At 35.2% G+C, this 23,453-nt stretch overlaps 1 protein-coding gene across 7 annotated transcripts in view; it reads right to left on the minus strand.

The window, feature by feature from the left end:
• The window catches only part of JMJD1C (jumonji domain containing 1C), a 322,989-nt gene that overhangs the window by 33,620 nt on the left and 265,916 nt on the right, over window positions 1–23,453 (minus strand). For all 7 annotated transcript variants that reach the window (XM_057530829.1, XM_057530830.1, XM_007170856.3 and 4 more), the window contains 7 exons: window positions 12,781–12,886; window positions 10,357–10,481; window positions 8,897–9,040; window positions 8,613–8,799; window positions 6,813–8,497; window positions 4,284–4,456; window positions 1,809–4,018 (listed from right to left, as the gene is read on the minus strand). In XM_057530829.1, the coding sequence (XP_057386812.1) occupies window positions 1,809–4,018; window positions 4,284–4,456; window positions 6,813–8,497; window positions 8,613–8,799; window positions 8,897–9,040; window positions 10,357–10,481; window positions 12,781–12,787 (4,531 nt within the window). In that variant the 5' untranslated portion in view covers window positions 12,788–12,886. The remainder of the gene's footprint in view (window positions 1–1,808; window positions 4,019–4,283; window positions 4,457–6,812; window positions 8,498–8,612; window positions 8,800–8,896; window positions 9,041–10,356; window positions 10,482–12,780; window positions 12,887–23,453) is intronic.

Here is a 23,453-nt window from a genome sequence, read left to right on the forward strand (position 1 = left end):
GTTTTCTGTAAGTTTAACTCCAGTATTTGAATACTCGACACCAAATGTTTTGTGAAACAAAAGAGAAACAATTATTGACCACACTAAGCTTCTTGAATTCACTGGGGAAGTAAGCAGAACACATGACAACACGGTATGCAATCCAACACTCAAATAAATGGCGTGCATCCTGTATCCTTCGTTGTCAATCTCCCTCTCTTTCTTTCTTCTTACTATGTTTGCATTTCAGTCTGTCAGCCTGTCTCTAGTTGAGCTTGTTTTCCTTTGTTCTTTCACTTTCTGTCCTTTTCTACGATTCCATCCTCCTGTTTTTCTCTCCTTCACTTTGCCTCTGGTTTCCACACAGGCATGTGGGAAAAACCTCATTCAGTAAAAAGGCCCAAATAAGAGCCTTCAAGCATCCAAATGCTTGTTACAGTACTTCTTGAATGTCCACATTGTCACAGATATTTCATATATTGTATGTGGATGAATACATGGATATAGTAAAACTATTAACTGCTTTCTGCCTTGTGCAACATACCTAAAAAAAAATAAGCAAACTGAGAAAAACTACTTCTAGAGTAGAAACATACAGAAATACTTTATAGTGAATATTACTAGCAAGTATCACTTATTCTGCCCTGTCGTAGTCACAAATGAAATATAAATATTATCAGTTTTGAAACTTTTACTTACTATGGAAGTTCTTCTTGAATATAGAAATGAACAAACAAAACCACCAATCCCGTTTTTATTTAACTTTTACCCATTGTTAAGGACTGCTTGAATGAGCAGCATTATTAGTTAAATAGAAGGTAATTTCATTGTTTTCTTTTCTTTCTTTCTTTCTTTTTTTTAAAGTTTTCAATTTTTCTCCAGATGACAAAGGGTGAGATATGGGCTACATCCACACTACTTTGAAGTAGTTCTCTTCTAAAAGTGGGACTTAGAGGGAGTTTTTGTGAATAGGAATTCTTTTTCAACTATTATCTTGTTATAGGTAAATACCTAATACAGGCATACCTTGGAGATAGTGTGGGTTCAGTTTCAGACCACCACCATAAAGTACACAAATTTTCTTGTTTCCCAGTGCACATGAAAGTTAGGTTTACACTATAATGCAGTCTATTAAGTGTGCAACAGCATTATGTCTAAAAAACTATGCATGTACCTTAATTTAAAAATAGTTTATTGATGAAAAAGGCTAACCAACATCTCAGCCTTCAGTGAGCTGTAATCTTTTTTCAATAGTAACATCAAAGGCCACTGATTACAGATCACCGAAACAAATATTATACAGTAACGATGGAAAAGTCTGAATTACCAAAATATGACAGAGACATGAAGTGAGCAAATGCTGTTGGAAAAATGGTGCCGACAGACTTTCCTGACACAGGGCTGCTGCAAACCTTCAATTTGTTTAAAAAAAAAAAAAAAAAAAGACAATATCTGGAACGCACAATAAAACAAGGTATGCCTGTATAGCTGTAACTGCCTTTTGACAATTTTTAGAAATGGTCAAAATTCTGAATAACTACTAAATTACACACTGGGTTTTTGCCAACCTGAGTGCTATGTAAAAACATATTTCTACAAGTCTCTTGAAAATGGAGAAATATTGATAGGTCTTCTCTCATTTCCTCTTACAGGGTACTTGTAGAAATGAAGAATGTAGAAATGAAGTCAATGAGCACATACATTACACCAGGGCATACAAATGAAGTCAAAGATGCCTTTAAGCTCTCTAATTTTTAGAGAACACCACCATTATTGCAAGAACTTACAGCCCATTTTACTTGAGATAAAAGAGTAATTAATTTACTTACCACTATTATTGTTGCTCTGCAACTTCAATTTACTTTTTTCTTTGGCACTCCTGCTGAGAACCCCATTGGGTTTTAAATCTTCTTCTATTTCACCTTTTCTCTTCTGAAGATCATTTTGCTTCTTTTTGTAAGTTGGCTTAGGTTGCCTTTTAGTCCTTTGCTCTGATTTGCTTTCACTTTCGTCTGAATCTCCACTTTCAGAGCCAGATTCATAAGTTCGTTTGGCTTTTCTCCTATTGACTTTATCATCTTTTACAAATTTATCAACTATTACCTTACTATCTACACTATTTTGTAGATCATTCGATGTAGAGGCTATTAAATTGACAGAACATGGCTTAATAATTTCTGATACAGAATTCCCTGAATTTTCCATTTTATTAGTATTTTTGTCTTCTTCTGAATGTCTTGTAAGCCAGGCCTTTTTCAGTTTAGTATGGTAGTTTGGTTGACTTGTCTGGGATGCTTGCCCATTTCCTACAGAGTTTGCTTTGTTAATTGTACTACAGACTACAGTGCTATCCAAGAGAGGGGAGGCTGAAGATGTCTGATTTTTCACAGCATTAGGCTCAGTCTCACTGACATTACTACTTTTATACTGAGCTGCAGCCAGTGCTGCCTTGTGTTTTTTTAAATGGATAAAATCAGTTGTGCCTGAGAACCCAGAGCTGGATTGAACAGCACTTCCTGTCTTACTACTGGCTGGTGTAACTGGAGCTGTCGTGCTGACCCTGCATTCTTGTGTTTGAGCCACTGAATGACTAACACTTTTCGAAGAGGTACATTCTAAAGATTTAGAGGCCAAAATGGTATTTGATAAAGAGTAAATTATTTCTGAACCACCCCAGCTGGAAACACTGGTGGTAGTGGCAGCAGATGTGAATATATCCGTTTTGGTATTACACATTGTATTTACAGCAGACATGACTGAACTGGGAACACTGCCCTGTGAGACAGCCTGAAAGTTTTTTTCGGATTTTATGTGAGCACTGTCTGAATTCACACTTGGCAGAATGATTCTTCCACTCTCTCCAGCTTCTGCTGATTTGAGGCAATCTGTTTGATTTGCCCCAATTGAAGATCTTTCACTAACTCGATCTTTGGAAGCTAACTGCATTGCTGGCATGCTATCAAGTTTTGTACTAGAAGGTGGACGTACAATGACAGATGCCATAGCAGCCTGTGACTTTCCGCTGCTTTTCTCCACATGCCATTCAGCTTTCTCTTTGCTGAGGTTATTATTAGATTTCCACATTTCTGTCAAACTCTGTTCAGAAGAACTCTTAAAATTTGCCTGAGTGTCTTTAGGCTCAGGAATCAGAGTTGGAGGCTTTTGTGATTCTTGAACCTTCCCACCAGCATTTACGGGCATCACTGGAGTTAATGTTGGAGGGGAAAGGCTACTATAGCTGCTTTCCTTTCTCTCCAGGCTATGATGGATTGGTGGGTGAAATACGGGTGCTCTATGTAAAGCAGGCATACTCCGGAGTGTATTTGTAGAAGAAACTGTCAAATGAGTAGGACTCCTACAATCATTTCTGAAAGTTGTTACTGAGTGAGAAGCAATTTGATGGGGAAGATGTTCTGGTACCTTGCCTACTAAACCTTCACTTTCCGGTTGGTGTTTAATCAAAGGTGGAGGCTTTGAAAGAGATGATATAAACGAAGTCAGAGTCTGAGGGTTAGCTGCTGCTGCTCCAAGGGTATTACTCTGTTTTTCAGTGTAAATATTTGAAACCTCTTTGGATGGGTATGACCTTGGTGGTTCATTGACCACACTATTAGACAATGTAGTGAAATAGTTACTTTGAGGCAAACTCTGAGGCACTGAATGCTTCATCTTATAAAGATCTGATACTGAACATTCTACATCTTTGTCTTGTTTGATGACATGGCTTTTAGGGCTAGAAGATGATGGTGCTACTCTGGAATAATTCTCTCTGTCACCCTCAAGGCCCTTGATTTTAGTTGTAAAGGGAGCAACATCAATACTTTCTTGAAGAATTCGACGGTGTTCCTCCTTATATTTGTTTAATCTCTCTCCAGTCTCCTGGGGTGGTCTCTGTAATTGATTCAATACAGGATCCACAAAATGCCTATGCAAGTGACCATCTTTTCCCGTCTGTGACCTATTTAGATCCAGGTCATTTTTGGCTGATGTGGATGCAACAGAACGCAATGGTTCAATAAAAGCTTTCCTCTCCAATTCTCTGCAAAGAAAATACACGAGGGTTTCTGTAAACACTTTTTCTTGTATAATACAAATATAGCTTCTATGCGTTACTATTCTATCATAAAAGTGAAACACGACTTTGCATGTGCTATAATATTATTACGAAAATTAAAGGAATATAAAAACAGAAGAATAGTACTTATTATTATTCAGCCTAGTTTTAAGACATTTGCTAAAATTATCTATTTATAAACTGAATTAAGAAAAACTATAACACAAGTTTTAAGCATTGGTGAACTTACTCTTTATGATGATCTACTAAACATTTTGTCAGTGGTGGACTGGAATGTGCTGTAATTTTAAGAGGCCGATGAGGCTCTGCGCTAGAAGGTCTGACAGGAATGTGACTAAGTAATCCAATACCATCTGCTGAGGTCACAGGGGTCGGCTGATGTAACCAAGGACTGGGAGAATTCTATCAAAACAATTTTTAAAAATCATCCTTCAGTTACTAGAAAAAGCTAAACACAGTATCAGAGCAGGACTTTAATAGTAGTATATTTATGAACTATGTGACATACTAATATAGCAGTATATTTATTAAGTATTTTATGAGAAATATCCAGACAAATAAGTAACTAACATAGTTATATGGATTTTTCCATATGATGAAAAAAATCAATCAGCATTAAAATAGTAATTTCCAGGGAATTCCCTGGCAGTCCAGTGGTTAGGACTCTGCACTTCCACTGCAGGGGGCATGGGTTTCATCCCTGGTTGGGGAACTAATATCCTGCATGCTGTGTGGTGTTGCCAAAAAAAAAAGTTATTTCCAGAAATTTATTTACTGCTTGCAGATCTTGAAATCATTGCCTTTAACTTACAAATGATGTACAGAGAACCTAGCTTTTAAGATTTCCTAAGATTCTAACACCAAAAGACTATATGCTGCTAATAGAAAAAAACAGAAAACATGTTGCTAAAATACATTTCACCAGATTTCGTCAAGTTTATTTGCCAATTTTTCTTGTCAAAAATAATTTTTCCAATGTCATAATTTATTTAGATTTGGCAGAAAATTACATTTTCAAGACCCATTTGTACTTCATTTCACTATAAGCTATAGATGCTGTTGGACCATTAAACTTGGAGGTGTGGAGGTACAACATAATTTTTTTAACATCAACATGCTGCCTTTCTCATAGTGAATATCTGGTGACATTGATCTCTCTGTTGACACTTACAACTATCTAGTTACATGCTTAAGGACTGTTTCTATACTATGACTCACTGAAATTCTTCCAGAAAATGCTTTGTTGAGTTATACTGTGTTGAATCAGATATTGGGAAAATACAATCCTTTGGTTTTACCAAAGGGCATACATTTTACATCTCAAAATGATAATGTGAAAGCAGTATGATATCACACCAAAGATATGCTGCTATAAAATTTCTTAGATTAAAAATATACATAAACCTCACACAAGAAAAAAATATATATATATACATGTACATAGGATCATTCAAATATATGTTTAAAATAAGGTCTCAATTCTATAAGATCCAGAAATCTGAAGTTATATAGATTACAAGGGTACCTGTATATACCTATATACATATAACAGAATATTACTCAGCTTAAAAAAGAAGAAAATCCTGTTACATGCTACAACATGGATGAACTCTGAGGACATTATGCTACATGAAATATCGTATGAGTCCACTCAAATGAAGTATCTAAAGCAGACAATCATAGAGACAGAAAGTAGAAAGGTGGACGCCAAGAACTTAGGGGGAAGGGGAATTAGTGTTTCATGGGCAGAGTTTCAGTTTTGCAAGATGAAAGAGTTCTAGATATCTGTTGCACAACAATGTGAATATACTTCACACTACTAAACTGTACACTTTAGAATGGTTAAATAAATTTAATGTTGTAGCTTTTACCACAATAAAAATAAATAAATAAAATGTGTTTTTTTTTTTTTTTTAATTTTATTTATTTATTTATTTATGGCTGTCTTGGGTCTTCGTTTAAAATGTGTTTTGAAAGATTCTGGGGAATACCTGAAAAGCATCCTGGTCCACGCCAAGGATTAAGTTGCCTCCTAGAGTTTAACAGTGACACCCAATCCCCCAGTTTTCAGAATGGTTGTTGAGGGCTGGTAATGCCCTCAACAACCATTTCTTAGCATGGAAATTAATCTGGCTGGAAAAACCACACAGCGCATGAAGGAATAAGAAAGAGCCCTGTCCCCCACCTTCAGCAATACTTTGTCAAGCAGAGAGACGCTCAGCCCCAACTTCACTCCCAATATCAGGATTCTCCAGCCTCGGCACCCTTAAGAGAACTAGGGGCTTAGAGAGTCATAGCTTGTAGTATACATCAATATAATGTATCTAACTGGGAAATATAATAATTTGTCTTTTAAGAATAACTTGATTATACATATCAAGAGCCTTACAATTTTACATAAATTTTATATCCAGAAGTTTCACTTCTAGGAATTTACCTAAGCAAAATAATTATGGATATATACTATAATTAGTTATGAAGACTAAGTATATTAGAAACAACTTAAGAGGTTTACTTCTTTAAATTGGCTTTTTAAAAAATAAATAGGCTTTTCTGAGATTTTAGCTTTACAGTTCCAAAGTTACTAAGCATCAAAAGTTTCATCATAATTAGAAAAATAACTGTTTCAAAAATTCTAGCATATTTTATAATAAGAAATCTAAAAAATTAATGGGATATTAATTAATTAATTAATCAACACTTGTACATATGTTGATTAATAAATATATGACATGAGGTAAACCACAGCTTAACTTACCCTCCTTAACGAAGATTCAGCATTAACTGCATTTTCTGGGTGAACCCACTTAGAAGAAGGCAGACCAAGTCCTGAGTATGCATGTGTTCCATTTGGATATTGCCAAATAATTGGATAAAGTCCAAGCTGATTATATGAAGCAGATGGGTGGGCTTGTCCAAGAAGATGAGGTGACTGGTGCTGTAACAACTGTTGCTGTTGCTGGTGTGCTAGTGCTAAGTGGCTCAAGCTGCTGGCGTGAGCAGTCTCCAGTCGTGGGTGGCCACCGAGTAAGGAGGCAGTAGGCACTCCAGGTAACACAGCAGGAAGTAAATGAGGATGATGAACAGAATGGTGTGGACCACTAGTCAGAGGATGAGTGTTAATGGTAGGTAATGGAGTTTGACTGGATGATCCAGCCAGTAAGTGGGGTGCAGGACTTAAGGCAGGGTGATGGGTACCTGGATTTAAACACGTTCTATGGGATGAAGAATGAAGAGGAAAAGGATGCTGGCTTAAGAAAGGTGAAATGTGATTAGCTCCTGTATCTGACCCGACAAGTGCAGGATCTCTGTAAACTGTGAAATGCTCATTTTTATCAATGATAAGAGGGCTTTTTGTAGTTTCTAATGTACTGCCTCTAGTAGGAACCGGATGAAAGCTGCATCTTGATAACTCATGTTCTATCTTACTTGCCAGTCTTCTTTCACCAGCAGTTTGGCTGTTTGCAAAAGTGGGCTTAGACTTTACAGAATCTGGGGAATGGTTAATTTTAGGTTTAACAACTTCAGGTGAAGGATTGGATTTTGTCTTGTGAGCATCTACTGAAGTATTAAGTCTAGATTTTATAGTTTCTGGGGGTGGACTTCGTTTATGCAGCTTATCTTCTGTGACAGAAACTGCACTTAGAGAAGATATGTAAGAGACATACTGATTTTTCTCTTTTTCCATATTCAGGTTTTCATTTCCTGAAGAAGTATTCCTAACATTTGATTGGGTTAAATCTACTTTAACTACATCACTGACCCAGCTCTGGTCAGAATCTTGGTTTGCTGTTTCCAAGTATTTTGTATTTGTGACTGAATGTTTTGAATCACTAATGTCAGGATCCATTTTCTGAAGTGTCTGAAGGCCAAAGGTACTTGAGTTTTCCTGAGCCACCTTTTCCGTAATAGTGTCATTCGTAATATCAATAACACATTTTGGTGTGGGTGGTCTGGATACAAACTTCTCCTTTGGTAATAATTCCACTGTATGTGTTTTCTCCATATTGCGTTCCTGAAGAAGTAAATCGTTAGAATTATGATCAGAAAGTGTGGCCTGTTCTGATGAACAGATAATCATTTTTTCTTGAAGCTGAGAGTCAACAGACTTCTGTTTCTCTGTTTCTTCATGTTTTTTATCTTCCTGTATTTGATCCCAGGGAGGCTGGCTATCTATTAGTGTCTCTTCTCCTGCTTTCTCATTATTCTGGGATTTTCCTTCTTCTCCATTTATCTTTGAAGTGTTTTTATTTTTCAACTCATTCTCTGGCTTCTGCTCTGAGGAATTATTTATTATTCTCTTATTTGAATTTTCTGAGTCACTGCTCTCAGAAAAGTCTGAAACATTGTCGGTTCGTAGTCTTTTCATATTTAGTTTCTTTTCATCCTCCTCAGGTTTCCTTCTTTTGTTCATCACCTGTTTGTTTTTACCTTTAGGATTTTCTATAAGATTTAAAAAAAGAACAGTTTTATCTTTCAAATTAACATTAAATAAGTATATTTTAAATGTATTTTTGTTTTATATGTTCTCATGCCCTTTAAAAAAGGTGGATCCTACCTCCTCGTGCTATATAATCATATTTTTCCTCCTTCATCTTCTCTTCATCTGGTATACTGCTATCTGAGCCCTTCCTCTTATTTGGACGAATATTTCTTTGTTGCTGGTGTGAATTCTGTTTTGGTACAGCAGCTTGGGAGTTCATTGCTGGTCTGGGACTATTTGCTTGGGCACGTGTATAATGACCCTAAAAATAACCAATTAACAATGATTGTTCACTATCTGATCCTAAGTAATTTAAGGGAAAATATTTTACCATAATCCATCACTAACAACATACATACGTGAACAGTGTTGCTATTTTGACTGGCACGAGACCTTCGCCGTGATGTAATGCCAATATTTTCACCTTTTAACAAAGAGTGAACAACATCATCTAGAAAGGTCATTTGAACCATAGAAGGATCGACATTCTGTGGTTCTAGTACCTAATCCATGACACAAAACAAGAACAAAAATTAAATCCAATCAGCTAGCCAATGTGATATTAGGTACAATTTCTTTACTGAGTAGAGATGTTAGAAATCAGTCTGAGATACTATCAGACTTACAATAAATCAACTTTAACCATTAAAGATAAGACTACTGTTTCACATGCTAACTAAAAATTAAAAAGCAAATACATCTATTGCAAGTATACCTTGCAAAACAAGGATTAGAGTTATTCAAGAGTATATTGCCAAGCCATAAAATGTATTTCAAAAATAAAAAGTAATTTTCAAAAAACAGCTGTAAAATAAAACAAGAAGGTAGAGCATGACAGGAATTCCCTGGCGGTCCAGTGGTTGGGACTTGGCGCTTTCACTGCTGGGGCCTGGGTTCAACTCCTGGTCGGGGAACTAAGATCCTGAAAACTGCATAGTGCGGCCAAAAAAAAAGGAAGAAGAAGAAGGTAGAGCATGGGAAGCAGAAAAGGACAAAAATCATATAAATGAATAATAATTTTAAAGACAGGTTAAAGAAAGAACTATTTTAAAAACTAAAGGCAATTTTGTGCTTCACTGAGAGGTCAAAGTTTGTTAGCTTTTAAGGAAAAAAATTAAATAAAATTAAATGATATAGTTTATTTAGCATTTTGACTAGAATTTTAACCAAAGCATCTGCATTGTTTATAGAGGGGGTTCTCATTTATTCAGACACCCTCCACAATCCACTCAGGTAGGAAGGTGTAAATATCTATTTTCTGGGGGTAAATACAGTATAGCTTTAAAAGATTTGAAATTAAGACGTTCAGACTTTTAACTTAAAACTTCCCATTAAATTCATATCCTTAACATTAACCATATTTGCTATAAAACTTAAGGGAGCATCCCAACTCTGGAATTTGATGTAAAAAGAACTTCAGTGTGCATTAAAGTTTTCATTCGTGGAAAGAAACCATTTGGGAAGTATTTTTATTACCGGAGGGGCAGAAAAGCTGAGACTTTAAGAAAGTTTTAGCTGACCTACTGATAAAAAAAAAAAAAGACTAAACAAATAAGAGTTTGATGCCTCCATTTCAGGGACTGATTTTATCAGTGTTGAAATAAATTTGGCATCACTATCTCGCTGTGACCTCAAGTGAACTCTATGTAACATCAGACACATTTGAACTTATTAGGATTACATGACTGCACCTAGAGATGAAAATTATTTGGTGTCAACCTGTTGATCCACTGTGGGGCGGTGGGGGGGGGGGCGGGCGGAGGAGAGTCATGGAATATGTGAATTGTAACCATCTCTTTTCAAAAACTGGACTATTTACCTGATCATTCATAACGATCATGGTGCGAGTGAAGAGATCATGATGAGTAATTATGCCAGTAAACCACTGGGTGGCAGAGTCTTGTCTATATACTCTCACTCTGTATCCATTCAAGGAATAAGGACCTTAAAAAAAACACACATCATACATGATGAGTTCATGGATGAAATGGAAAAGTAATTTGGAACTTGATGTATGAACCTTCTAGTTGTCAAAACTTTACCATAAGCAACTACAAATTTTGATCCTGGTGAAAAAGCTGCCAAAGTCTTAAAACATGCAGAGACTGTTAACTGAATTTATAAACACAATACTAAAATACCATATTGGTGTACTTTTGGATTAAACTCACTTCTTAAAATGATATCTATATATGTATACAGATATCCTTCAGAAAATAGGTAATGATTAAACAATAAAATATATATATCTGTATATATTTAAATATGTCTTAAAACAAAAGAGAATGGAGATAAAAATTTCTTCAATTCACAGGTACTAAAATGGTATCAAATACTTGAAAGTTTAATAAGAACTGTGGGGGGGATCTGATGCACCTTATTAATATGGTAGTATTATACATTAACAATTTACTAAATGCTTTCACAATTTGCAGATGCTTATTCAATCTTTTGAATCTTATTCAAAAACTCTCAGATCTTTCCCTGTTTATAAAAATTAAGAAAGTGAGGTTGATAGGTTAAATAAATTTTTAAGTGAAAGAGCTAGAACTGAATTTATTTTTCTGATTCCTAGATTGATGCCTTTTCTTCCAGTTAAGACATTTAACATATCAATCAATGATTTAATGTTTGACAGTTTAAAAAAAAAACTATGCTAATCAGTCTAAAATATACATCAAATAACACATCTGTAGAAAGTATTCCATATTACCTGTAAATCAAACACATTCATACCTGTAATCTATTATACAAACTATAGTCTTAGAATTTTTAACTATGGAAGAAAAAGACTCCAAATTATTTTTTCTGAATGTAATATAGAAATAGCTTATAGAATAACTCCAAATATGACCAGTTTTCAATTCCCGTCAGCACCCATCTTAACTGTCTTGTTCTACCACCAAACACAATCTGGAGTCTGTCTCACATAATTCTGCTTAGGATGGAAAGGATTACTGCCTTAATGATTTCACCTCTAAGAATATGACAAGGAAAAAAAAGTTACTTTAAAAAATATTAGCCTGGCTTCTTCAATAAATAAATTGAAAGGAAAGGAAGAAAAAAAGAGATAGACGGGTCATATCCACTAATCAATCTGTGGACATTTTTTGGATCCCAGATTAAAAATAAATAAATAAAATAAAAGTCAATCCTGTGAAAAATCATTTATGAGACAAATGGAAACTTGAACCTGAGTATTCAGTATTTGGTATTAAGGAACTATTAATTTTTCAGCATAGTAATGGTATGGTGGCTTTGTTTAAAAATAGAACACAGCAATGTCTGAAAATTGACAGAAATAAATGAGAGTACGGGTGGGGCAGAACCTACCAAGGTTTTATTTTACAGTTGTTGGAACCAGGAGATAGAATATTTCGGTGAACTTCCATGTGCCTATTTCTCTGTATGTTTCAAATTCTCCATATTAAAGGTTTAAAAAATATCTAGCCTAAGAAGAATTTAATAAGTAGATGATCTGCTGCTATAAAAACCCATACAAAGAAAGGCAGCCACAACTGAGATTATCTCTATTAATGCTTAAATTAAATGGCATGGAAGTTGAGGTTCAGATAAACATGGGAATTTAACAAAATTCCTTTTTAAAAACATTCAACCAAATATCAATACTCCATGTATCCATGTCATATTGTTGCGGTTTCACTTCAATTTCACAAAAAGCTTACATTTTCAATATATGATTTTACTGACCGGAAAAGAAATCACTAAGAATCATAAAATCTCACTGGTTTGAAGACAAACTTGTAACTTACTAAAAAAAGGAAACAAAATTAAGACTGGTATTGTGGTCATTGCTGAGGAAGGCAAACTGAAATAGGCCACTTCTATCAGATACCAACAGCATTCTTCAAAGGAAATCAACTGTGGCTTTGGGCAACCCTCCACAGCAAACAAAGCTTCCTTCTCCAGGAAGGACACACCTAAAGCATTCTGCAGTATGGAAATTTTCCTATTAACAAAACACCTGTGTGGTTATAATTTCATTTCAGGCATTCAGCTCAAATTAGTGGTGAAATTACCTCAATAACTGGTGAAGTTACCAATTTCCTATTGAAATTATTCTGATTTTGCTATTATTTTCCCTGGCCTGTATATAACTCAAAATATTAGACTGGGTCTTCTGTTTGTATTGCATATAACTGAACAACCAAAACCAAACATAGGAAATTGCCCAGTTCCAAAAATATATATATATATTAATGCATAACTTCAAAACAGTTACCTTGCATAAAAATCTCCTGAACCTTTTGTTCCTTTACCCAGACTTTCACTTCTTCCTGAAGTTGCGGGTTGTCCCTGAGAACTGGGTTTAGGCTGTCTATGTCGTCCTAGAATTATAGATTAAAAGAAAGGTCCATGTTACACTGTCCTAACATTAATGTTACCAACATTCCCTCCTGAACGTTCTAAGGACTGAAGAAAATTCCTTGATCTAAACGTATACAAAAACGCAAATTCAGAAGTTATAGTTCATTAGCAGTAACATAACAACGGAGCCTAAGAAATTAATCCATGATAAAACAAAAATGTCTTAAGACAAAATTTGAAATTTACTCATTTCAAACTGTTTTGTTTGAACTGTTTGTTTTCTAACTGAAAGCCTTATACAAGTTTTCCAACTGCAAGCCTTATACAAATCACCTTTTAAAGGGTTTCACTGTTAGAAGCAATATACAAACCAAATAGCTTCAGGTCATCTAAGGCTGGTAGCAAACAAATCAAGTTGATTATTTTAGTGACAATACATATATACATAGATGAGTTACCCTCTCCCCATAATACCTAAAACATTAGTTTTAAACTACAAGTCATTATCCACTGTCTTTTGATTTAAATTGATTTGATTTAAATGTCATCCAATTCAGTTCTACTCAAACTCATCTGACCAGTAACTTCACTGCTAAAAGTTTTATTTTTTCAAGCCAGTGTCAAAGCATCCAGGCAATTTAAATTACATTATTGATGGTATTATCCTCATAACAGGGTGGATCTAGACACAGAAACAACCGGTTCTCTCTCCTTGGAGATGTGAATCACACAGTCACATGGTTTCCCACAATCTGTTGGTCCCCCGCTGGACTCTCTGACATTCTGTTCTCTCAAAGCACCTCTGCTGCTCCTGCATTTGAGATCAGCGGCAGGAGCCCTAGAGTAGAGCTGGGAAGAACAACAAAGCAGCACTGTCAATTTGGCGGCCCTTTTAAAAGTGGACTAGCAGATCATGGAAACCAGTGAACAGAAAGGAGCTACATGAAGGCGATTTTATCTGGTGAATAAAAATAATTTGGCAATACAGAACAGCCAAAGAGCGGCTGAAGAGTACAAAGAATCCCTAAATCAAGCAGGTCATACTTCATTCTTTTCTAAAGTTTATCCAAGTAAAGCACTTTCCTTCTCATCTCATCACTGCTTTAAGGAACTACTCTCTATTCTTGGAATAATATTGCGGTAAACACTCTATTTCGTTTATACTTAAGTGAACACTAACAAACAGAAGTAAAGGCCTTTAAACTTATCAACTATGTTCTCCTTGTAAAATATAAAGAAATGCTGCTTTATAGTAGAAGGAAATACTAGAGTGGAAAAGTTGTTAGCAGGAGTGGAAAAAGTAGTTAAAATCTGTCATTTTGGGCGGGGGGGGGGGGGGGGGCGGGAAAGGCCCATGCATACATGCCTTCCTTTTTGTAAAGAAACTTCCTAGCAATCCCTTTTCTCCACTCCACTTTAATAATAAATACACTGCACACTTAGTTAATCTCATTATTTGAGTAACAAAAAATACATGGTCCGACTCTAACCCTCTTGATGCACACCAGGTGACAGTCTAGTCTATGACAGACAAAACACAGGAAACTTTCTATTTCCCAAGGAAAACCATTACCATTTCCAGACAGTTCTGACAGATGCCAAGTTGTTTTTAAAATCTTTCTCACTTTAACTTCCATACACAGGTCCAAGCTTAACTCCTTGGAGTCAAACACAAGCCTAATCACTTTCCTAACCTGACAGTCCTTCAAACATTTGAATTCTGGTTTTATGTTTCCACAACCTGAGTCTTCTCTAGTCTCAACACCCACCTTTATCACAGTTGTTCTTCTTACTCTTATTCTAGACATTTAACTGGCTCAAAGAAGATGGGTACTTGTCTAGAAAAGTACAATCTACAATCACATGGGTGTCACAAGCTGACTTAGATCAAATTTACTATAGTGTATTGCTCCCAAGCCTTTATATTCGGGGTGGGTGTGGGGAGGAGTAAAAGCAGCACTGCCAATACGTTGTAGACAAGTACAGGTATGATTTATAAAACCAGTTCCCTGTATTGAAATTTTATAACTAAAGCTATTGAGATGTAAAATTTGCTCAACATTTATATTTTATTTATTCAACAGGTTAAAATAATGAGCTACATTTCCAAGATCATTAGACAACAAGTATCTTCTCACCAATGACCCGCTCATTTCTAGGGAAAAAAACCATACCATTGGGCTTCCCTGGTGGCGCAGTGGCTGGGGGTCTGCCTGCCAATGCGGGGGACACGGGTTCGAGCCCTGGTCTGGGAGGATCCCGCATGCCGCGGAGCAACTGCGCCCGTGAGCCACGATTGCTGAGCCTGAGCGTCTGGAGCCTGTGCTCCGCAGCCAGAGAGGCCACGATAGTGAGAGGCCCGCGCACCGCGATGAAGAGTGGCCCCCGCTTGCCACAACTAGAGAAAGCCCTCACAAAGAAACGAAGACCAAACACAGCCATAAATAAATAAATAAATAAATAAATAAATAAATTAAATTAAAAAAAAAAGCATACCATTAAAAGCTGATAATATCCGTCTACTCACTGAAATAACCTTACGTAAGTTCAAATTTCTATGTATCGGGCTTCCCTGGTGGCGCAGTGGTTGAGAATCTGCCTGCTAATGCAGGGGACACGGGTTCGAGCCCTGGTCTGGGAAGATCCCACATGCCACGGAGCAGCTGGGCCCGTGAGCCACAATTGCTGAGCCTGCGCGTCTGGAGCCTGTGCCCCGCGACGGGAGGGGCCGCGATAGAGAAAGGCCCGCGCACCGCGATGAAGAGCGGTCCCCGCACCGCGATGAAGAGTGGCCCCCGCTTGCCGCAACTGGAGAAAGCCCTCGCACGAACCGAAGACCCAACACAGCCAAAAATAAATAAATAAATAAATAAAATCAAGTAAAACTTTAAAAAAAAAAAAAAAAAAAAAATTTCTATGTATCAATTTCCTCATCTATACAGCAGGGTTAATAATATCTCTTTTCATATTAATGAGTATGTTTTTATAATAAGATTTTTAAAAATTTACAGAAACTAGTCTTCTTAACACATTCAATTCTAAATTAACCATGGTACTAAATGACATGCATTACACGAAATTAATTAAAACCCATGAAAATTATCCCAATACAATGCCTGATTATGATAATCATATTGTTGCTGAAGTCTTCCTCTACATATAGTGCTTCGTAAGTTAGATGTATTTCTGCTGAGTTGTGGTCATCATTCCCATTTTAAAGAGGCTCACAAAAGGCTAAACGATCAAATCTTGTAAGAGTTGTTAGCAGGTAGCCAAATGAGGTTTTTTCCCCTATTTATTTACCTGAATAATGTTGTGAAAGTGTACAAAATCCGATACAAGGCTATAAGGCAGACTCACAGAGAAGAGCATCTGTTAATTAAAAACTAGTTATGAATGCTTACTATCTTTCACAGAATGCAACTAACAAACAACTTAAACTATGCCTTGAGCTTGTATGAGATTAAAAACAATTTACCTGCACCTTACTTTTCATTAACTGTAGTATAATCCCCCCCAATTTCATATTGTATAACTAAAATTATATGTATTCATTAATCCCCCCCCCAAATCACTCATGTAGTGAAGGAATAAGCACTCTGTGAATCTTCTCTTCTCCATAAACTCCATCCAATGTATTAATTACACTGCTAGTTATAACCTCCAGCAAATGACTAATGGGGAAAAAATCAGTTCAGCAAGATCTGTTGTACGAGAAACATAGAAAACATGGAAAAGTGCTAAAGAATGCCTTAAGTGAAGTTCTGGACTATATTTATTGTTCACTTGTGTGCTGTGCTTTTCCTCCTTTTGCAAAGACAAAGATTAGCTTTAACTGAACATTAGTGGCACCTTAATGTAAATAATAATAAAGAAAATTAGCTAACATGATTGTGCATTTACTATGACAGATATCACTTTGGGTGCTTTCCGTACTATCAATTTTTGTAAAGCTGAGATTATTATACCCCTTTTACATGCTATACACAGAGAGGTCCATGGTTAAAGTCAGGATGTAATGGAGAGACCTAGCATTTGAATCTAGTTCTGCGACTCTAACGCTCAGTCTCTTTTCATCTATTCTCTGCTTCTCTTGAACTACTACAATGAAGAGGCATAAATAATAGACTATTTACTGTCATTGCCTTTCAAAATTTGACACATTTCTTTACGTTATATGGAAGAGGTGAAAGGTAACATTATCTTAAGTCAGAATGGGTCAAAAGACATTAACATTAGGTGGAAGTTATCGTTCTACAACCTCACATTGGCTATGTGAAATTCCGCATATCAAAATAGTCTAACACTCATCAAACAGAAAAGACTTAGGATGTTAAACTCATGCAATCTTATAATCAGAAAGCATAAAAGAGAAGACAAATCACTTTGGCAACGTGACTTAGTCATGACCTACAAATTCCCAAATGCTGTGTTTCTAGGTTAAACACCACCCTGAATTAAAAACTGATCATCTCATCATCTGAGATGATCAAAATACAGACTCTTTCTCGTATGTACAGAAGAATATGACGAAATCAAAAAGCAGCATTCCTCAAAATATCAATATAAAAGTTAAAATCAGGTTGGAATCTGTACTGTGACAGTAAGATTACTGTACTAACCTAATTTTCAAGCGATTCTCTACTTCATCCCAGTTCAAAGGGAAACAGTAACAAGTACAATAACATAAAAAATAAGATCTTAGTACTAAAATATTCAGATGTGCCTGACTAGGTTTAATAAATAGCAATATTATTACAGCGCTCAAAGTGTATGGAACACATTTTCTAAGATAATAAAGAACAATCCGTCTTACCATAATCAAATGCTCCTTACTATTTCAACAAATATTTTCTTCGTTACACATCCTCCGTATTTACATACTGACTGACTGAAGAGCCAGCAGAGGCATGAAATAGGTAATAATATACCAGTTGTTAGTTTCTATCAAGATGACTGAGTTGAGTGGCTTAATAATTTTAAGAGATTTGCTCTAAAGTCTTAACTGATGACTTTTATTTTAGGATACAAGAAATATAAAACTGGAGCAGTTTCTCTCCCTTTGGACAATATCTGATGGAGAATGACCTAAGGCCTGCTTTCAAACTGATACTGAGTATGTCTTAGAATTTTTTTCCTCCTGCAATAAAGCCCTTGACCTCTGTGGTGACAATTTAAATGCAATTATATTACATAAACCCCCCTATAAAAATCACAGTTGATTGTATTTTTATAAGAGTTATCATAAAAGAAACTATCTGTATCTTGAAATGTCAGGTTGGGTGACTGAACATGCTTTGCCACACCACTCTGGCACAGTCATAATTTAAATTCATGCTTCAGCAAAACTACAAATGACTGCCTGTCCTTAAATCCCTGGGGTTGCTAGCCAACAGTGAAAAACATGAATGTTAGGTCCATATAGGTCAAGAGTGACGCCAATTGCTATTATGCCAATTCTTGTATAACTTATAAAAGAACCCACTTTGTTAATAAGGCTTTACTAAGATAGGAAACTTATTAAGTCTGAGAGTTACCACAGAGGTCTTCAAAAAGCACAGTTGTCTAAACCATCTGCAGTTTAATTAAATGCAGCTACCACTGAGGGCTTCCATATATTTTCAAGATTTAAAGCAAGAGTTGGCAAACTTTTCCTCTAAAAGGCCGAAGAGTAAAAACATTAGGCTTTGCAGGTCATAACATCTCTGTCACAACGGCTCAACTCTGCTACTGTAGTGCCAAAAGCAGCCAAATAATACCATAAACAATATATAAATGAATGGGCATGGCTGTGTTCCAATAAAGTTTGTTTTTGGCATTATATGAAATCTGAATTTCACAGATTGTTTAGGTGTCATGACATTATTCTTCTTTTGAGTTTTTTTCAACTGTTTAAAAATGTAAAAGGCCTTATAAAAAATGGGAGGCGGGTTTGATTTGGCCTGTGGTCACTGCCTACCCATGATTTGAAAGAACAAATAAAATACTAGTACAAAGCAAGATCAAAACCTTCTAATCAATGCAATGCAATTCACTGGCAAATTGACTGCAAACTCTATTTCCGTAAACGGCTGCATATTCATAAGCATAGGAAAATACACCAATTACCAAATCTTTTCCATTATTAGAGAAAAAATATTTTAAGATAAATCATTTTTTAAGGCTTTCACAGGCTTTCATTTTTTAAGACTTTTCATCAATTTCTCTGATACATTCCTGTACCATGTTTAGCTCTCCAAATATAATAATGACTTGATTTTAGTGTAGAAAAATTACCCACTTTGAAAGATAAGATTTACTCCTTTGGGTCAATGAGAATTATACTCATATACAGAGGTTGGTACTATCCACTTCTCTGGACTCCATAGTAGGATAAAAATAGGAACATGCATTGAAAAAGAAATTTTCTAAAGACAATGTTCCAGGGCTTCCCTGGTGGCGCAGTGGTTGAGAATCTGCCTGCCAATGCAGGGGACACGGGTTCGAGCCCTGGTCTGGGAAGATCCCACATGCCGCGGAGCAACTAGGCCCGTGAGCCACAATTACTGAGCCTGCGCATCTGGAGTCTGTGCTCCGCAACAAGAGAGGCCGCGATAATGAGAGGCCCGCGCACCGCGATGAAGATTGACCCCCACTTGCCGCAACTAGAGAAAGCCCTCGCACAGAAACGAAGACCCAACACAGCCATAAATTAAATAAATAAATAAATAAATAAATAAAAACCTTTTTTTAAAAAAAAAAAAAAAAAAAAGACAATGTTCCAGCATTAATCCTATGGTTCTTATATCTGAAGTTAAGACTGAAAACTGAGTGTTTTCTCCATGATAAGGTAATTTAACATAATCTCATTTATACTATATAGCTCCTAAGGAAAACAGATATTCATTTAAAAAGCAAACAAACAAAACAAACAAACAAACAAACAAAAAACAGGGGAGGGGAAGATCCAAACAGGGAGACAAATACAGAGTAATTTCTTTGCTTCTCTACTTCCTCCAAGGGCTGACCTTGTGACACTCTGAAAAAGAAACCGATTAGTGTTGAAGAGGAAGAAAACGCACCACCACATCCTGCCACAAAATTGTCTCCAAATATTACTGGGAGAAATGATCAATATATTTCAAATATTTTACCTGATATTCTCTATTACATAAGATTAATGCTATGTTGTCTCTAAATGTTCCTAACATAATTCTAAATCTTGTACTGTCAATTTTGGTGACTTGATTCTTCACAACACATTATACAATAAAACCTAAAAATTTCCAGATTTTTCATTATTGCTAAAATTTTAAGTTTTAGGTAGAATTTTAAATTATTATAAGTTATTTAGCATCTGATTCCCTGTATATAAACCAAACATCAATATTTTAGAGTTAAAAGTACTGGACACTTTTATATTTATCCACACTAAACTAAAACTCTGGAGGAAAAAAAAAGCTCTGTCTCACCAGTCTTCAAGAACCACCAAATTTAAATGTATTCCAGTTTTTCTGTTAATCAGATGGGAAAAGTTAGAAAATTTATGACATCATTCATGGGAGAGGAAAAAACCTTTTCTGAAAGGCAGTTTGACTATACATCCTATTCCTTTAAACAATGAACGTTTCTGCAACTCATTTTAGCTCACAAGAACTTGTAGAAAATATGTGAATGATCTCAGTATAACACAGAAGTACTGTTGGTTCATATACCATTTATTTATTTTTGCACTACCTAGTATGAGCAGCTGAATACTAAGTATAAAAATAAAGCTGAACACAGCACTAGACATGATAGCCATCCATTCCACGTTATTCTTTGTTTAGTGTAACTGCATGCTGACTTAGAAGTTCATATTGATTAGACTGCCCCAATTTTCATTTATTTTGCTTTTGACTCCATAATCTAGCAATCTCAAGTCTTCCTTACATATTCTTAATATGAAGCAAACGCCCTCCTTTCTCTTAAAGATAAAGTACTATATTTGCCTAACTTTATTTATTAGAAATGTCTTTTTAAAGTCTACTATTTTTATAGGATTATTACTGTTTGTGGTAGTACTCTCATTAAAATTTTGCATAAGCTTTGAACAATCTACTCCAAAGCTATTTTTCTCAAAATCTTTCTCATTGTACATTAGGTTTTTCATAGTTTTAATATCTTAAAATACATACTCTTCTACCCAACATTGAACTTTTGAGTAATCTAAGGAAATAAATGAATAACAAAACAAATTAATGCATGTACAAGAAAGGTCTCTCTGTTTTAAAATAGAAAAAAGTTTTTTTAGTTGATCATATACTCATACAATAGACTACAACAGTAGGTAAAATGATTATGTAAGCACAAATTTAGTGACACAGAAAGAAGCTAATGACACAGAAACAGAAAAGATTAATTTTAAAACTTCTCCACATATGTAATCTTTTTAAAGACAAACATATGACAATTTTGTACATAATTAAAAGCAATAGATAATTAAGTCCTGTGTATATATAATTTCATAATTCCTGGTTGATTTTGGTTAATTCAGATGAGTGGTATCCTCCCGTTTCAACATAGCTTAAATATATCCTAAATTGACTGTATATGATTAATGAAACGAATCTATTTTCAGCCTTTAAAAAGTATCCATTTAATAAGCATATTTACTTGACAGTGTAAACAAAAAAACTTAAACTTTAATCGACAGAAGAGGTTAACACTTCACAAATGTTAACCTCATCTAATCCTAACAAACCCTTTGCTAGTCTGATATTATTCCCTCCATATTATAGATGAAGAAACATTCAAAGATTAAGTAATTTGACCCCAAATCACATGGCTGGAAGGCAAATTAGCAAGGGTCTGCATAATGTCAAAGCCCTTCCCACAAAACCTTTTTCCAATCCATGCACTGGCAGAATTAAAAATCTGAATACTCTCCACTGGGTTTTCAATATTTTACTTATGATATTAGTGACATGACCACAGAAAGTGAAAGGAAACCTAATTAACCAAATTATTTTATTGTTAAATATAGATGTTTGCTAAGATAAAGTCAGTTCACAGGAATATAATATTCCAAAATTTGGAATGGATATCATAAACAACAAAAACTCTATAATTTATCAGATATAAGTAACTTCTCAGATCTCAGATGGGATTTTGGAATGGGATATACTATATTAACATAAACATCCTATTACATCAATTCATAAGAAAGCGACTACTTATGTTGCATTATTTTTATTTGTTCAGTTATACCAAGGTTAAAGAAAAAGCTAACTAGATTACTTTTACTATATTAATTAAAAACAACAACCATTTGGGTTTCTCTGCTAATTTCCCAACTGAATGAAAATGACCTTTTAAAAATATTCTCCTGAAAACACTTAATGCAGACTTGTAATATTTCTGCATTTTAAACTACAACTTGCTAAGTGTCCTTGCCTCTCAGAATTACCACAGAGCAAAAATCAGAACAACAATTAAGTAAAACTTTTAAAACCACTTGAAGGGAAATGTGTTTCCTTCTAAAGCCACATGTTAATATTCTTCGTGGTATCTTTAATAATAGTTTTGAACTTTTCACGGCAGTTCAAAAGTCTGGAAGGCAATTTTTCTTTCAAGCTATTTAAAAGCATGGTTTTTACACAGTTGAGTCATCATGAGTTCAACCTATTGAGTCACCTGCTTACAGCATCTGCCAACCACAATTTACTAACTGCAGTTTCCTCAAACTTACAAACTGAACAAACTCAGGAAGGCCTGGGAACTGTTAATGTTTTCCAAAGGAGCAACTGAAAATATTCTTTCAGAACAGCCCAAGTTTAAGAAAATAAAACAACAAAAAAGCAACTTCCTTGCTCTTGATGAGCCCTCCACCTATGGCAGTCTCACCCTACCTTGTGAAGAGGGAGAGAAGGTGCTCAACCTAAGAAGGAAATAAAATTATATGCTTGCATAATATTTTTTTGGAAAGTAATCTACTAAAAGTAATTCCTAGTCAACGACTATTCTGATCATACAGAGTGAACATTTATTTTTAAAATATAAAATGCAAAAGATATAATTTCAAAATTAATACCATGCCATACACGTTCTGGGGCTGATTTTCACTATTTCCAATATACTGCTATGGAAATGATAAACCTATAAACTTGAGAACTATAATACTATACTTTTCTCACAAAGAATTAATACAATCTAGTCCAAGTTGAAATAATCAACAAGTCCTGTAACTTGACAGACTTGGATCTTCCAAGTGACTTAGTCTTTTATCATATGACCCCAAGTTAAGTATCTGTTCCTCTCATTGAGTCTAGAGCAAATGCAAATACATGACAAATGTGTTGTTATTCAGAGAAAAGGAGGGAGTTAAAACTACAACTCAAAAGTATCAAAATACAAGAACATCTTAATTACCTAGGGCTGTTAAGGAAGATAGTATGCATAATGTACTTTACCAAGATTTCCAATCACTGCTTTGCTATTCCTAAAAGGGTAAGTTTAACTTACTTAGAAAATCTAATTAGAAAAAAAGAGAACATATACTGAATGAGACATGCCAAATGCTTATTACAGTTTATATCCAAAAGAGGGCAAGTTTTTAAAAATAACTTA

This window comes from Balaenoptera acutorostrata, chromosome 16 (assembly GCF_949987535.1).
Source record: "Balaenoptera acutorostrata chromosome 16, mBalAcu1.1, whole genome shotgun sequence".
Lineage (NCBI taxonomy): Eukaryota > Metazoa > Chordata > Mammalia > Artiodactyla > Balaenopteridae > Balaenoptera > Balaenoptera acutorostrata.